A 16,869-nucleotide genomic window follows, 5' to 3' on the forward strand; every position below is an offset into this window, starting at 1 on the left:
ATATATATATATATATATATATATAGATAGCGCAAAAACACCCCAAAAAAATTGTGTGGGTTGTGACACACGGCTATTCGGACTTGTTTTGGCTGTAATGCCAAATGCTAGCATCATCTACAGTGGCCTTGATGGGTCAAAAAGTCTCAATAGTTGAAAAAAAAAGGAAGCTAAACGATTTATGGTTGGTAACTTTTGAAGTCTAACAAGCATGAAGGAGATTTTTTTTTTTTTTGTGGAGGCTGTAATTTTTGTCAGTGTGGATGAGTTCCCCTTGAGTGCTCTTTTCCTCGTATGGTTTCTCTGTCCCTTGCCATGTCTTTTTGAATATGGTTTATCAGTGTACGTGTTTTGTATGTTCGTGTGTGTGTGTGTGTGTGTGTGTGTCTGTGTGTGTGAGTGTGTGTGTGAGTGTGTGTGTGTGTGGCTTATGGGGATATGTATCTGTATGTTGGGGGAATGGGGAGCCCTCTTTTTTTGAAATTGCACAGCACTTGCATTTGTCTGTATGAAAAGTGCGAAATAAATCAAGTCTGATTGATTGATTTCTTGAAATGTTGTGAGAACGTTATGATATCGGAAAAAACACAATGCACCAGACTGACCTGTACTCGCCCACTGACAGAAATGCTTCCACCCAAGTCTCCCCATCTGTGGAAAAAAACAATGACAGGAAGTGAGGTCAATATTATTCGTATCAAAGTCACTGTTGTTGTGTTAAACATATCTTTTCACAGCTTGTTGTCTGCATTTTTTTTTAATACAAAATAGGTGATTTGGGTGAAACCAACCCATGCTTTACTGCTAAAAAAAGGGAACAAAGTTGAAAAAAGCTGATTAAAACAGATTTATTCATTTCTGAATGTATTTCATCACCAATTCGCTCACAGAAATATGTGTAAAAACTATTTCAAAAGAATCTGCTTGACATCAAACGTGGCCTTTGAGCGCAAATGCTTTGCCCCCATCAGTATAAATCGGGAAGCGCATGTTTTAAGGAGGTAAATAAAGTCAAACGGGGACGCGCCAGACGAAGGACACGGCTGATAAATGCTTGCGCTTTTATGTAACACCCAATGCAAGTGATTAACGTGCAGACAAAGGCGGAGACTCGCGTACGCTACACAGGCGGCAATCCACTCAGCTCGTTACGGGGAACATTGACGGCGACACAACCACCGCGGGACATAATTTACATTAAGAATTCAGAGTGGTGAGAGGGGTGGAAAAAAAAAGTGCTGATTTATGTATTATTTGACGTATGTTGGGATATAGAGGCGAGAGGAAGAAAGCTGGATGCAGTTTTGCTCTCGCTTCTGAAAATAATCTTAACAACAAAAAACAAAAAAAAAACCCAAACATTTTGGAAGGCACTTTTTTTGCCTTTTTCCAAGGTGAAAACAATCAATAGGCTTGTTTTACGTTTTGCGCAGCCTATGGACTAAGTTTGTACGTTTTTTTTCCACAATAAAACAGAATAATATAACAATATGAAAAAGTAACAACAGTCTTACCTTTCATCTGGGTGGAGAGTGTGACAGTAGAAATCTGATCTATTCACAAAAAACCCGGTACGCTTCACCACATTCTCAGCAATCATACTCAGACGGTCCAGAACGTTGCACAGTTTACTGGGGAATAAAGGGAAATATTCTGTAAATGTAATGTAAGATACAGATTTATCAAGAAGCAAACATGTAAAGTCTTGTAATATACAATATAGTGTAACCATTTTATTTTTTTGGTCATAGAAAAATAATTTCCTGGGTAAATTATTTTAATGTCATTCATACCTAATGCAGAGAAATGTTTAAACTTTGAAACAACTATGGAAAAAAAACGCAAACTATGGGGGGGAAAAAAAACAGTTTTGGTCAATCCAAAAGCAGAGTATGCCGAGTTATGAGTGAGTCCAACCAAACCTGCCTAGTAACAAGTGATCGAGCTGCTATATGTTTTTGGTCGTAAATGTTAAAATGTTTATGGAATTTTAAAGAATAAAAATAAAAATAAAAAGAATATTAAAAAGCAATAGAAAAAAATAACAAAAGCTATAAATTAATTCAAACTAAAATGAATGAAAACATATTTAAAATTAAAAAATATTACATGAATAAAAATAAAGGTGTAAAAAAAAAAGTAAAAAATATCAAAATTTAAATAACTAGAAAAAATAAAACTTCAAATTTAAAAAAATCAACTACAAAATAACAAAACAAACAACATTAAACAGTAATAATGCTAAATATAATAAAATGTAAAAAAATAAAAAATAAAAATACATTAACAAAGTGAAAGTTAACTAAAACCGAACAATCAAAGAAATTTGCAAAATTCAAACGAGTGTGGTGGTGCTGCTTGCAACCTCTTGGTGTAGCGCGCCATGTCCCATGCGATGTACTCAATGCCGTGCTGCTGCGGCAAGAACTGGTTGAGGTTGATGACAGCGGGGTAGAGCTCCTCGCTCAAAATCTTCTCGTGTTTCCTTTTTTCTCGTTTCTGCCACACAAGAAAAGACACACACGTCACCATGTGCTCCATGTATGACTCGAAGCAATTTGGCGGCCTTAGTGGACTCCTGAACGTTAAGCTCCTATAGAAGTCATATTGCGTTAAAACGGTCCCTTGAGGATACGAGTAGATGAAGCTGGAAAAGAGAAAGGAGGATGCACGCTCACTGTGATGTGTTCGGACATCACGTCGGCTCTACGTGGAGACGCGACCAGAGGATTAGACATGTGGAGTGCAGGAATAAGATGGGTATTTGATGTGAAATGAATGGTGTAGGATGAATATTAATATTTTACAGTAGGAAGAGGCCTGTGTCCTTTTTTTTTTTTTTGCCCATTTTTATTTTTTGACAGATGCTGGAATTTAAAAACCAAAGCTAGCAAACAACAAAATATCCACATTACGTATATATATTTTTTTCAGTGCAAAAGGCTCTCTTGCATAGAAATCAACATTTAAGGAAGGTACAAAACTGCTGAACAAGAACCCAACATTAAGTGCAAGAATTTTTATTTTATTTATTCCCCAATATCAACTCACTGAAAATGTGAATATTATTGTTATTGATGTTTTTCCTGCATATCATTCCAAATCCGAAAAAAAAAATATATATATCTTAGGCCTATTACGTAATATAGGGCATTGTAAGACCGAAAGTAACTAAAACATTTTTGCCTTCTAGTGGTGATTGGTGCAATTACAACCATACTCCACACTTGCATTTGCTGTTTGGCACCCGCAGATTTTTTAAATTAACAGGCCACATTAAGTTTGTCCGTCCCTAGTAAAGAACATGACTGTCAAAATCACTGTGCTGCTTGACATGTTTTTTGTCAACAAAACTTGATTTCTCCGCTTTTTGCTCAGAAACCAACATGGGTTCTCATGCTGCTTACCAAAGAACAGAAAGAGGATAAAAACAAACCTTTTCTGGTGAAAGAAGAGAGTCTCTACTTTTTTTTTTGTTAGGTTTGCGGCTTATATTGTCCCAGAAATCAGTCAAAATGCTCTAAACCAGGCCGTCAATATGGGGAACTCACTAGAAAAAAACAGCTGGCAGTCCGTGAGTTTACGTAGGCGATGACAAAACATTTGATCAAGATTCAAATCCTTTTGTTTTGTTTTTTTTCATGGAAGTGCGAATAGTGAAAAAAAAAAAGTTTCTGAAACTTTGCGATACACCATGGTCAGCTGTTTGTGTACGACTAATTATAGTACATCATTGCATGTACTCATCAAGGGCCAAAACACATGCAACAGCCGCCGTGGTAAGACCTCACCTGCACATCTTATTCCCGCACAGAGTGTATGCCAATCATGTGTCATTTATGACACGCTCCATTAGACTGTCTTTACATGTTCTGTTCTCCTCGTCCGCCTCGTTGAGTGCACTTGTCCCAGCGATCATACGGCGTGATCACAGGCTTGACTGAATCATTGAACGGATCTAATTCCCCCCCACCCCCACCTCGCGACATCATCGCAGCAACTGTTAAATAACACCCGTGCGCGGGTTATGCAGTCTGGCACGCGTGTGCACGCGGACAAACAAAGATGGAGAAAAGGAATTACCAAAAAAAAAAAAAAAAAAATCAAGAAGCAGATGAGAGGCAATTAAAGGTGCACATGTACTTGTTAAAGTGCACGTGCACATTTGCCGCGGTCCGAATTGGCACGCAATGGCGACGAGTCGTACAGAGCAAAAGTATTGGGACGTGCGCAATCGAATGATAGCGATTAGCGGGTGATCGATTTTTTTCTATCGATTCATTCAAACTAAAAGTCAGGATGCTGTATGGATTTCATTTTGAATCGACTTTTGTTGTTTCAAGTGCATCCCTGCTGATGTGCGCTGCTCCCATAAACGACATGGCTGCGAAAAGACAACTTCGCAACGTGTCCCTTTTTTCTGAGTCAAAGCAATCTTCGGGGGGAGAGAGGTCCTCGGTCTATGGCAAGAGTGGCCACTAATCAGCTATTTTGTCACCAGGTATGCAAAAAAAAGCTCATTTAGCAACGACAAGGGTCATGTGACCTATCCCAGGGGACACACTGACCACAGAGAGAAATAGAAGGACTCCCACTAAAATTTAGGACTGAAGAATCCTTTCACATCTGCAACAATTTTTTTTCTGTGCATGTTGGCACAATGTAATGTGAGGGAAAAAAAAAAAACAATTTAAAAACTTGTTTGGTATCAGGAGAAATAATTGGAATGATGTCACTGTCATTTCCTACAAGCAAGAGGATTTTTTTTTTGGAACATTTCATTTGAAAGCCATATCGCGGAGCAAGCCACTTGTCGTTTTGTGCTGATGTCACTCACACATGTTCGAGGGAAGGGACGAAATAAAATCCATCATTAACTGCTCATTAAATCAGCTGGTAAAGTAAAAGGGACGCACATGTCGGGCCATGTGCACATTTCCCCTTCCTCGGAAGCCACCACAGGACCATCTTGGAAATGAGGCAGCCACATAGGATGAGCCTCCGCCAGATGAGCCGTCATCTATTTACCGATAATTGCCTATTATTTCATCTGTCTAACTGTCCACCTGTCCGTTGGGTGTAAGGCGCCGCGGCGTTGTTTACGGGTACAGGGTCCACTACTATTAATGTGCAGAGTTAACAAAAAAAAAAAAAAAAAAAAAAAAAAAAAGAACGATCACATGGCCACAGCTTGTGTGGATCTCAAAGGCCAGTGATTGGTTCCCCTCGCGCGCTCACGGTTCCCCTCACCAGAAACAACGTGAGCCTGAAACCCAAGCCGGAGAGAGTGTGCGGCAGAGATGCGTGCGCTCCCCATTGTGCGAGGCAATGCAGCGCAAGACAAATGAGAGATTGCCGCGTGAGGCCAATGTGACAAAGAAAGCCCGTGGTGCATTTATCCGAGCCAATTTCAGGTGGGATTTTTTTGCATTAGGTGCAGAGAAATGGTATGTTTCATTTCAGTCTATTCTAAATGGAGGACTTAACAACTGGAGCGAAATTTGCAGCTCTCCCGATGAGCTCTTCGCCGAGTCACCTCGCACTTTCCGTTGTTCCGAGTACTGGTCGATTACTAACGACAGGTTCATCGTGCTCGACCAAGTTTAAATACATTGGAGAAAAAGGTGGGGAAAAGTAATCCGTTCTTTAAGCTCTTATATTGTTAGGAGTCACGCCGCTGCATTAATTTCGCAATTTGTCTCTTGAATTTAGATGGTGCCCACAAAATCCACACAAGCCTGTGGGGGCAAATTCCACACGGAAAGGCCAAAAGCTGGATTCAAACCCCCAGACTCACACCTGAGAGTCAAAAGTTCGAACAACCTGTCCACCGTGCCAATATTAAATAATATCATTTATTGTAAACAATGACTAATGCATTGATTACAAACAGGATTTAATTTTCATTATTAAACAACTCTAACAAAAATAACGGCAAGCTATAATCACAAAAATAAAATATTGAAATATTTCTTTGAATCTATGACATATTCCTCTGGTTTCACTTTTTGAAAAAAAAAAACATTTTTTTTACAGTTTGAATGGAATTGGTTAAATGTGAGCACGGTCACAACCACCGTTATAAGCGGGTGTGCACACTTACGCAAAAACATAATCTCAGCTTATTTTTACGTCCCCTCTCGAAAACGTGGGTGTACGGGTTACGGCTCACATTAATGGTGTTTATGTTGCCCTCAGGGGCGGCCCGGTGGGCCAGTGGTTAGCGTGTCGACCTCACGGTGCAGAGGTCGTGGGTTCGATCCCGGCTCCGGACTTTCAGTGTGGAGTTTGCATGTTCTCCCCGGGCCTGCGTGGGTTTTCTCCGGGTGTTCCAGCAGGCTGATTGAACACTCAGAATTGTACTTTGGTGCGAGTGTGAGCGCGACCCTTGTGAAGATAAAGCGGATCGGAAATGGATGGATGGATGTTTCCCTCATTTTTTAATATAATAAAGATACGGCATTTGAACAGGGGTGTGTAGACTTTTTACATCCATTGCATCCTTGAGCCTGGGTGCATCATTGTGTGCCTTTGGGGGCAAAACTTGCACTCAATTCTTGTATTTGAAAGCTTTTGAAGACGTACAACTTGAAAGTGAGTCCCAACAAGCCTAAAATGTGAACATGCGTTGTTTTGTTCACACCAGGATGATATTCACCGCTGTAAACTTTTATCCTCACACGTCCCCTCACGGAATTCAGACAAATCAAAATGTCAGCTTTGGAAACGGGCATTCAAACAGCAGAGCTGGGATCGCTGGCCCATCTGTTTTTTTTGCAGTATGTGCTTATTGGCCTACCTTGACCAGGTTAAGGATGATGATGGGCGATCCAAATCGCTGCAGCATCTGGTCGAAATGAAGGCCGGCGACGTGCGCATATGGGTCTGCTTGGTCCACTGCCAGAGAGAATCAAGAGAGAAAAATGAAGACTAGCTCTTCTTTTCAACCTGCGATGCTAAATTCATCTTAAGATACTCAGTCGGGCTTGAAAAATTGAGCCCGATACCAAAAATGATGGGCAAAAATGGTGCTCATGTTTAGCAACGTTCTTATTTCCTGCACAGTGGAGGGAAGAGGGGCCAAGAGGATTTGGCCTGATAACACTCTCTGCACACCGACAATTTCATAAACCATATTTGTTGGGTATTATTATGATCATTATTATTTTATTTAACATTCCAACATCTGAGTCCGAACGAAGCCTGTTGCTGCAAACGTGCTCAAACGTTGACGAAATGCCAATTTTGCAATGACTCCCACCAACTTTAGCGACGTTAGGGGTGTAGTCATTTCACATCTCAGCTTCTCAGTTATTCTCTTGATGTATCATTAAGTGAAACCTAACAAACGTTTTTTTTTAAATTACACGCCCGAGGTGTATTTTCAATTAACTTTGTCATTAAGTGAAACCTAACAATCGTTTTTTTAAAATTACACGCCCGAGGTGTATTTTCAATTAACTTTGCCCCCCCACGGCTGGGAGCAAGTCATCACAAGTTATAAATAACCTTCCTTATGCAACACAGTGTCCCGGAAGTTGTTGGCGAGAGGAACGGCGTGGCTCACACCGTATCAGATGGTCACGTCCGTTACAAACATCACTGACCCAGATGATGCAAATCGGCGCCATTTCATATCATTTGACCCAAATCATATTCCCCATTTATTGAAGACGATTGGATCGTCTGTCTGCCCTTTGTCATGGCTGCTCAACGGAGCGCCGCGCCAACCGGTGCGCAACCGGGAAATGATAACGGGAGATTAAAAAGGCAACAAAAGCGGTTGAGAGACAAGATTAACATTGACGCAATTCTTTCTCATGATGGATATTTTGTTGTGACGCTCGCGGATGTTTGCGAGCCTGTGGACCCAAGTGACGCTTCATCTTGAGATACAAAGAGCAGTATTGTGAGATTATATAAACTTCCAACTTTATTCACAAAAGGACTTGAGAGGCGCATTTTTCACCCCGCCCCCCACCAAAAAAGTTCATTCAATTTCCAAGTTGTAAGAGATTTTTTTGGGGGGGGGGGGCGTGTTAATTTGGCGGTTCCACTCTTGGGATTACATAAGGAGTACTTCATAATAGAAGGTAACTGTATTAACTCTGACATTTGGAGGCCAAGAAAGGACAAAGCGCACATGGTCACACTGAAAGTGATGTCAGGGAGCGAAGTCGGCTCAGCATGATGAGGTAAATCTATTTTTTTTTTCTTTTTTCAGGAGGGGCGTTTGCACAAAAGTCACCTCAGGATGAATGCGACCCTGCTTTTGTGTCACAATGGATACAAGATGAGGATGTCCTGCCAAGAGGCTTGCCGTTGAGGAAAAAGGTCCCTGGCAAAGGCTATTCTCTTGCTTTAATATATTTTCCCTCTGCGGTTGTTTGCTGACCAGATGCCACTGCATTACTTCCCTGGTGTGTTGATAAAAATGTTTTTCACATTCTTTGGTCAAAAAACGCAAAAGGACAAAAAAAAAAGAAATTGTTGCACATCCACTTATCACAATCTGGCAAATGTTGAGTACGACTTACATATGAACCCTCTTGCGAATGTAATATAAAAATAATTTGGTACTTGAGTGCTCCCCCGGGGCGGCCCGTTGGTCGACTGCTTAGCACTTTGGCCTCACAGTTCAGCGGTGGAGAGTTCGATTCCGGCTCCGGCCTCCCTGCGTGGGTGTTTGCATGTTCTCCCCGTGCCTGCGTGGGTTTTCTCCGGGTACTCCGGTTTCCTCCCACATTCCAAAATCATGCACGGCAGGTCAATGGAAAACTCTACATTGTCCTTAGGTGTGAATGTGAGCGTGGATGGTTGTTCGTCTATGTGTGCCCTGCGATTGGTTGGCAACCGGTTGAGGGTTGAGATCCAATAGCGTACCTAATGCTTTGTCGAGTTTCGTCAATATTCAGCCTTGAAACAAAAATCAAAGAGACAAAGGCTTACATCGTATTGGGGGTTTTGGCATCATGGTGGAAATGTCCTGGGACCAGTAGAGCGGGACTGAACCTCGCGTTTGCACGTATGAGGAATAACTGCCCACCGAGAACGACATCACGGAGGCGTCGTGGGCAATCTGCTCCGTCTCCACCTCATTTGCCACGTCCCCCTGCGTGAGCACGACACACAAAGAGCACACAGTTGGCCGCCAAATCTTCATTGTTAGACTGTGACATCTTTTTCATTCATTCGTTTTCATTCACACTTGTCCTCGGCTGACATTGGGTGATCGGCTGCTTATACCGTGGACTGAAACGTTGCATCTTCAATGACCTGAACTGGCATACTGCTTGGACCGTGGCTTAACTTTCCATGTTAGAATGAAAGAGAAAGTGGACTCAAACATGTCACATGACACGAAGGGGATCATGATCAACATCACTGATAAGCCCTGTAAAAGGTGCAGGGTGAAAATAGAAGATTCCATAGAAAGTGAACAAGCCCCACTACCTCAAAAAGGCCACACATTGTGAGGGAAAAGCCTCAGGAAGAAGCACTAAACAGGATTAATTATTCCACTGCCGCTGCCCAGGTCGACACCACGTGAAAGTATTTTTTTATTTTTTACCCAGGTTAACCCTTTCAAAGTGAAAAATTTGGCAAAAAAAAAACCCTACAGTTGAAGCATTGCTAAGATTTCAAGGACTTTGAAGAACTACAATTAAATCACGAATAAGCAACATAATGTGTTTGCAATTGAAAAGAAGCAACATAAAAGCAGTTGCTCCCTCCTCCTACGCACTGTGACACTCATGCATAGTCGAGGAAGAGCCCACAGATCAAATAAATCCCCCCCACCATCAACAACATGAGTCATTCCAATCAAGCTGTTGGACCTGGGCCTTGTGCCTAATTTTCCTTGGTTGCCCCCGCAACTGGTTTCTACCTCGCAGTTGGCTCCTCGTTTCAGGAAGCGGGTGCCGGCAAATTTGCTGGAGCGCCTGGCGATGAGGGTGATGTGCACCGGGCGGCCGTAAATTAAAAGCTCTGCGATTGGACGGGTGAAGGAGTCAAAATTGACAGATGTGAGACACTTATGGACATTAGATATAGAAAGGAGACATATAGCATCAATGAACGGACCGATATCTAGTAAGATCGAGTTAGCTAGCTATCTAGCTAGGAGGCTAGCTCGCTACCTAGGTAGGAGGTGAGCTCACCATCTAGGTATGAGCCTAGCTAGAATGCTAGATAGATAGCTCATACCCCAAACAGACAGATACTTTATTGACAAGTTACGACCTCCCCCGTGATACTGTCCCACTCCAGTCCTGTAGGTGGCAGTAATGTGCCCAACTAGGTGGGTTCCACACATAAACGATATTTTCTGCTGGATTTGGCAGACACCACACAGCTGAAAGGATACTGGACTGGCCACAAAAGCCATGGATTATATACAAGAGCCAGTCGGGATGTATGATATCTTTGACACGCTCCAGCAAGTTCCCGTTCCACACGTACTTGTAGTACGGTTCAGCGCGCACGCCGTAAACCACTGTGGCAGAGGAGAGGAACACAGACGGATGGAAACAAAACACAAACGTATGAGGAATAACTGCCCACCGAGAACGACATCACGGAGGCGTCGTGGGCAATCTGCTCCGTCTCCACCTCATTTGCCACGTCCCCCTGCGTGAGCACGACACACAAAGAGCACACAGTTGGCCGCCAAATCTTCATTGTTAGACTGTGACATCTTTTTCATTCATTCGTTTTCATTCACACTTGTCCTCGGCTGACATTGGGTGATCGGCTGCTTATACCGTGGACTGAAACGTTGCATCTTCAATGACCTGAACTGGCATACTGCTTGGACCGTGGCTTAACTTTCCATGTTAGAATGAAAGAGAAAGTGGACTCAAACATGTCACATGACACGAAGGGGATCATGATCAACATCACTGATAAGCCCTGTAAAAGGTGCAGGGTGAAAATAGAAGATTCCATAGAAAGTGAACAAGCCCCACTACCTCAAAAAGGCCACACATTGTGAGGGAAAAGCCTCAGGAAGAAGCACTAAACAGGATTAATTATTCCACTGCCGCTGCCCAGGTCGACACCACGTGAAAGTATTTTTTTATTTTTTACCCAGGTTAACCCTTTCAAAGTGAAAAATTTGGCAAAAAAAAAACCCTACAGTTGAAGCATTGCTAAGATTTCAAGGACTTTGAAGAACTACAATTAAATCACGAATAAGCAACATAATGTGTTTGCAATTGAAAAGAAGCAACATAAAAGCAGTTGCTCCCTCCTCCTACGCACTGTGACACTCATGCATAGTCGAGGAAGAGCCCACAGATCAAATAAATCCCCCCCACCATCAACAACATGAGTCATTCCAATCAAGCTGTTGGACCTGGGCCTTGTGCCTAATTTTCCTTGGTTGCCCCCGCAACTGGTTTCTACCTCGCAGTTGGCTCCTCGTTTCAGGAAGCGGGTGCCGGCAAATTTGCTGGAGCGCCTGGCGATGAGGGTGATGTGCACCGGGCGGCCGTAAATTAAAAGCTCTGCGATTGGACGGGTGAAGGAGTCAAAATTGACAGATGTGAGACACTTATGGACATTAGATATAGAAAGGAGACATATAGCATCAATGAACGGACCGATATCTAGTAAGATCGAGTTAGCTAGCTATCTAGCTAGGAGGCTAGCTCGCTACCTAGGTAGGAGGTGAGCTCACCATCTAGGTATGAGCCTAGCTAGAATGCTAGATAGATAGCTCATACCCCAAACAGACAGATACTTTATTGACAAGTTACGACCTCCCCCGTGATACTGTCCCACTCCAGTCCTGTAGGTGGCAGTAATGTGCCCAACTAGGTGGGTTCCACACATAAACGATATTTTCTGCTGGATTTGGCAGACACCACACAGCTGAAAGGATACTGGACTGGCCACAAAAGCCATGGATTATATACAAGAGCCAGTCGGGATGTATGATATCTTTGACACGCTCCAGCAAGTTCCCGTTCCACACGTACTTGTAGTACGGTTCAGCGCGCACGCCGTAAACCACTGTGGCAGAGGAGAGGAACACAGACGGATGGAAACAAAACACAAACAGAGGGGCATAGGGGCATTCCGGACCTTATTTACCTTGAGTGGGCAACCCTTCGTCTTCAAAGATGTCAAAGCTCTCCTGTTTGTTCCGCTTGTTTGCTTCGTCCTCGGCATTGGAGGATGCCGAGGACCACAGCTCGTAAGGCCTCTGCAGCAGCGTCAGATTGTGCTGCAGCGAGTGGCTCAGGTCATAACTGTAGCTGTGGGGTAGTTAAAATAAATATGAACATTTTAAAAATGAAATCCCATCAAATTGGACAAGACATTAAGCTATAAATGCTATTTAATTATCCTGTTTGTTTCTGTGGTCCATCAGAAATGTTTGTGGGTTAATGTGACATGCTGCTGCAAAAAAAACAAAAAACAAAACCCTACACAAATACTAATGCGTCAATGTTTTTAAAACTTTAATATGGGTCAATTTGACTTGGAAGAGAGCAGAACCAAAACAGTCACTTGCTATTTTTGTTCCTCGAGACTTAAATTTAAAACCAGGTCAATTTGTCTCCCACCATGAGAGGACAAGAGTGGAAAACAGCAACAACAAAATGTACGTTTTAGACGCAGCCAACCATTGTTTCTTAAGATTTGAAGTCAAAACTTAAGCCAATGTTATCAGCAACATCAGAGGAGGGTTAAAGTCCCTGTACAGTGAAAAACAATATCTTCTAAATTTCACACACCAGAGAGAAGCCTGTTGATAATAACTGTGTCAAATTTGATTGATAAAAAAATATAATAAGAATTGCAAGAAAATGAGGCGTTATAGCGTAATCTTGAGAAAAAAATAAATAAATCAAGCACCGTGGGCATGTCCGAAGAATGTGTTGAAACTAAATGCCAATCAACCTCAACTGCCAATTAAATACATGTACCACAACTACAAATGGATGCTATTTTGTCTGGCGTATTTCTTATACCTACTCATTTGTACGAGCCGCGAAAATATGTCCGCCTAAAGCCTCCGGTGGCTGAAATATACCCTGTTGTTCGGTGGACTTTTCCATGGCATGTCAACGAGGCGCTCTAAAGCAACCACGCCAGCACGAAGCCCCTTGTCTACACTCTGGCTGTCACATTCAACTTTTTTTTTTCCCTATCCTCGCACTTCCGCCTACTCTTCACGGTGTGCACGCACTCACGGCCAACAACGAGGCACTCTAAAGCCAGTCCAAAGCCCTGGTCGACATGCTGGTTGTAAAATCCAACTTCTTTTTCTGACCAGGAAAACCAAAAGAGTGAAAAACAGTTTAAAGCTATGTATCGACAATTAAGTACTACAAGTTTTCAATCTTGGCACGCTTTCAGCAATGATCTTCAAACGTGGACACTGTATTTGGAATCTAATCTCTGAATTCACTGAAGAAAAAGATAAGTGTGAAACAACAACAAAAAAAATTTACCTGAAGTAAAAGTTACTGGATAAGTCCATGTTTTGAAAGATTCGGACATATCTGGGGAAGAGTTGAAAGCTCCATCAGGTACAAACGACACACATGAAGTCAAATTGGTCCTTAAGACCAAGCCACACGGACGTACCTGGCTTCGTCGGGGTGCGCCACCCGGACCGAGTCATTAGGAATGTAGATCATGGTCGTGTCCTCGATCTTGTAAATGGAGTGGCCCCCGATGTCGGCCATTTTTCTGCGTTTGGTGATCAACACTATGTAGTAGCCTTCCAGGAAGCGTACAAAGCCTGTCAAAGAACACCAAACAGAACGGTTGCACAAAAATGACACTTGGCAATTAGACTGATAAAAAATGGGTATAAATAACAAGTGTGGCAGCCCAAACCAGGGTGGGGGTGGGGGTGGGGGGGGATGTCAGGATACACTGTGCGACCCACTGACTTTTTGTCAGAGAGCAGCTTGAGACATAGAAAGCCACCGGGGCACAGACAGTCGGGGGCGCGAACATCATCATGTATTTGAGCAAATGTCAGAAAGAGTCTGTCTGTGTGTAACGGGTCACAAAGGACACAAGTGCATGAACAATATACGGCATGACAAGGAGCTGAACTCATTTCGTCTCTGCCGTCGACAGCAGCGACTGTGCTGAAATCAGCCTATTTCACGAAAATGATTTATTTACTCCAAATCATGGATCTACAGTATGTTCATCTATCAATGCCAGCAATATGTAGCGGCATGCAGAACAAATTCATGCACTTCCACTCGATGCAGGTATAATTAACTTGGTGTTTTTACCTGTTGCCATTCATCCGAGAGAATGAGAGCATCATATTTCAATTTAATAAGCCAACAATTCACAGGAAGTAAATTCGTGAAGAAACTGAGATTCGGTATTTACTTTTTGTGACTTTTTTTTTGTTTGGTGGTGTGTTGTGAGATGTTCTTGTTTCAAAGCTATAATTGAGTTTGAGAAATTTCTCAGGGCACCGAATCGATTGCAACGGAACCGCTCTGGTTGTCCTAAAAGACGTTTGGCCTCTCATGCGGGAAGGGTTTCATCAGAGTTCAGGAACTATTTAAAAAGGTTAATAGAAGTAAAAATAAATGCAAGATAAATACGAGACAAACAGAGGGTTTCTGTTACCATTAACTTGTGGAAAACACGTCACGCTGAATGGTTTCAGTTGACATTCAAAGAATACTGATGAAAAAATATTTGAGTTAGAAAGGATGTGGTAACATCCTTTCATGCGGACCTTTTTTTTTTTTTTTTTTTTTTTTAGATTGGGTATGACTAAATTCAGTTAAGATTCTGAAACATTGTCTGAAATTGAGCAGATGTTCGCCCTAATAAAAAAAAAAATGCACTCTTCTTCCCATTAAATTTCAAGGAAATAGCATTTCATAGAAACATGTACGCAAGAATCGTCCCGGATGGACACAATTATCACAAAAAAAAAAAAATTCGTCTCGTATGGAACCTATCATCTTGTGGCGGACACAAACGCGTACGTTCACGAAATGTATGTCACGATGAGAAAGTACTCACACAATATGGCTACGACATTTACGCAGGTAGTCCCACCGCCTGTATTAAAAGTGACATTTCTAGAACGATTGGAAAGGTTGATGAGATGTCACTCAAGTCACTCCCGTTCGGGGCCTGACATATAAAATGTGCTAGTGACCTGATTTCCAAAACTTGGGGAAAAAAAAACTCTCTATAGCAGTGTTTCATATCTTTAGAACCAAGGGATAAATTTAACGTAAATATCTCACAGGACACCACCCACACACAAAAAAAGTTTAAAAAATATACATATATTTGTATCAGGCCAATACCAGACTTTTACTTAAAACAGGTACTCCTGGAGGCTGCTGATACTTAAGGCAAAAAAAAATAATAAATATCGAGTAAGTCCTCCTCAGGAGTAGTTGGTGCCATAGTGCGATAGTTTGACACATTGGCAACTCACCTTCTGCGTCAGAAAGAAATTTTATGGGGGGGGGGGGGACTTCATGTTGAATGAAATTGTAAGCATCAAAAGTACTAGAGGGTATCAGTTCTCAGTATCGGTGAGTACTCAAAAAAGTGAATATTCGTACTGGTATCGGTCTGGAAAAAAAAAAAGTGGCACAATGAGTGAACAGCTTTAGCCCAATTTGAAACTGCGCAACACAGACAAAAATAAAAATATATTGTGTTCTTTCTTTCAAAATTGTGGGCAATAAACACACAAAAAAAGCTGCTTGCGCGCACATTACAGATGGTGATTATGTGAAACCTGAAAATAGAGAGCGCTTGATTGAAATGAATCACATTCAACTGCCAGGTGGGTCTTTTATTGTGCTTTCCCACTTCCTGCGAGTCATTTGCAAAAGCAGGCCAGCACCTGCAGCTGGAAAACTAGACCTTTGTGGTATCAAGCACGTTGCCATCTGTGTCGCCCACAATGGTTGTTGATGCCGTTGTTGCGCAAGAGCGTGACCAGAGAGTGTATGGGGCGCACGTACCCACGATGCCATCGGCTGACACGGCTCTCGACAGGCCTGACGGACCCTTTTGGGCAATCTTTGTGCGGTTTCCCAAGTCCAGACGACTGAGCAACTCGCGCACCTCTTGCTGGTTGTATACGTGCTGCAAGACAAAAACACCACGTTGGAATACATGTATGTGGCAACGAAAAAAAAAAAAGTTTGATTTGACAGCTAGAGTGCAGACTGGCACATCTGGGTGGAACTGTTTGTCAATTACATTATGCTACTATACGCACAATAATAATGGCAAGAATGGTAGCATGTGATGATGGATACTTACTGGAAGATGCTTCATAATAACAATCATCATCATCATAATAACGACCCTGCATTGTTATGAACAAATTCATTCCCAGCAGCTCATAAATGGCTGTGGTGGGCTCACAATTCGCCAGCCAGACTGCAACAAATGCATTTAAGAAGACGGGACAATTTGACAATAAACGACCCAGGCAACTCCACTATTGTATCATTAGCACTGCACTAATGCTCGCTCACCTTATCATCAATGATGACCAAATCCTTGGGTTCTGTGCGGTCAATCTTCAGCACTCTGTTTTTGGTCTGAGCCTGATTGCTCCCCACCAAAAAATACCTCTGCAAAGGGGTGGGGGGTGGTTGGAGAAGATATTGCGTTTAGTCATGTCACATGGCACAAAACTCTTAAAGCAGGTGTTTGAGTGAAATCAGTGAGAGTCTATCCGGAGGGCTGCATTGGAACCTTGAAATTGACAAAAGCTCCATTCAGCAGATGCTCCAGAGAGTGATAAAGCTAGACCCATTCCGACCTTGGATTGTTCAAAGGCTTCAAACCAAAGACTGTGATGTTAAGCAACCTATTTGTGAAGGATTGCTG

At 42.3% G+C, this 16,869-nt stretch overlaps 1 protein-coding gene across 1 annotated transcript in view; it reads right to left on the reverse strand.

Annotated features, from left to right (window-relative positions):
- Window positions 1–16,869, reverse strand: part of fig4a (FIG4 phosphoinositide 5-phosphatase a) — a 30,552-nt gene that overhangs the window by 12,711 nt on the left and 972 nt on the right. Inside the window, exons 3-14 of the mRNA XM_019873798.1 lie at window positions 16,512–16,610; window positions 15,990–16,113; window positions 13,603–13,759; window positions 13,467–13,517; window positions 12,100–12,263; window positions 11,890–12,018; window positions 11,410–11,510; window positions 8,950–9,112; window positions 6,800–6,897; window positions 2,366–2,499; window positions 1,515–1,631; window positions 606–651 (exon numbers count right to left, since the gene is read on the reverse strand). Of these exons, the coding sequence (XP_019729357.1) occupies window positions 606–651; window positions 1,515–1,631; window positions 2,366–2,499; window positions 6,800–6,897; window positions 8,950–9,112; window positions 11,410–11,510; window positions 11,890–12,018; window positions 12,100–12,263; window positions 13,467–13,517; window positions 13,603–13,759; window positions 15,990–16,113; window positions 16,512–16,610 (1,383 nt within the window). The remainder of the gene's footprint in view (window positions 1–605; window positions 652–1,514; window positions 1,632–2,365; window positions 2,500–6,799; window positions 6,898–8,949; window positions 9,113–11,409; window positions 11,511–11,889; window positions 12,019–12,099; window positions 12,264–13,466; window positions 13,518–13,602; window positions 13,760–15,989; window positions 16,114–16,511; window positions 16,611–16,869) is intronic.

This window comes from Hippocampus comes, unplaced genomic scaffold, assembly GCF_001891065.2.
Source record: "Hippocampus comes isolate QL1 unplaced genomic scaffold, H_comes_QL1_v1.1 scaffold126, whole genome shotgun sequence".
Classification (NCBI taxonomy): Eukaryota; Metazoa; Chordata; class Actinopteri; order Syngnathiformes; family Syngnathidae; genus Hippocampus; species Hippocampus comes.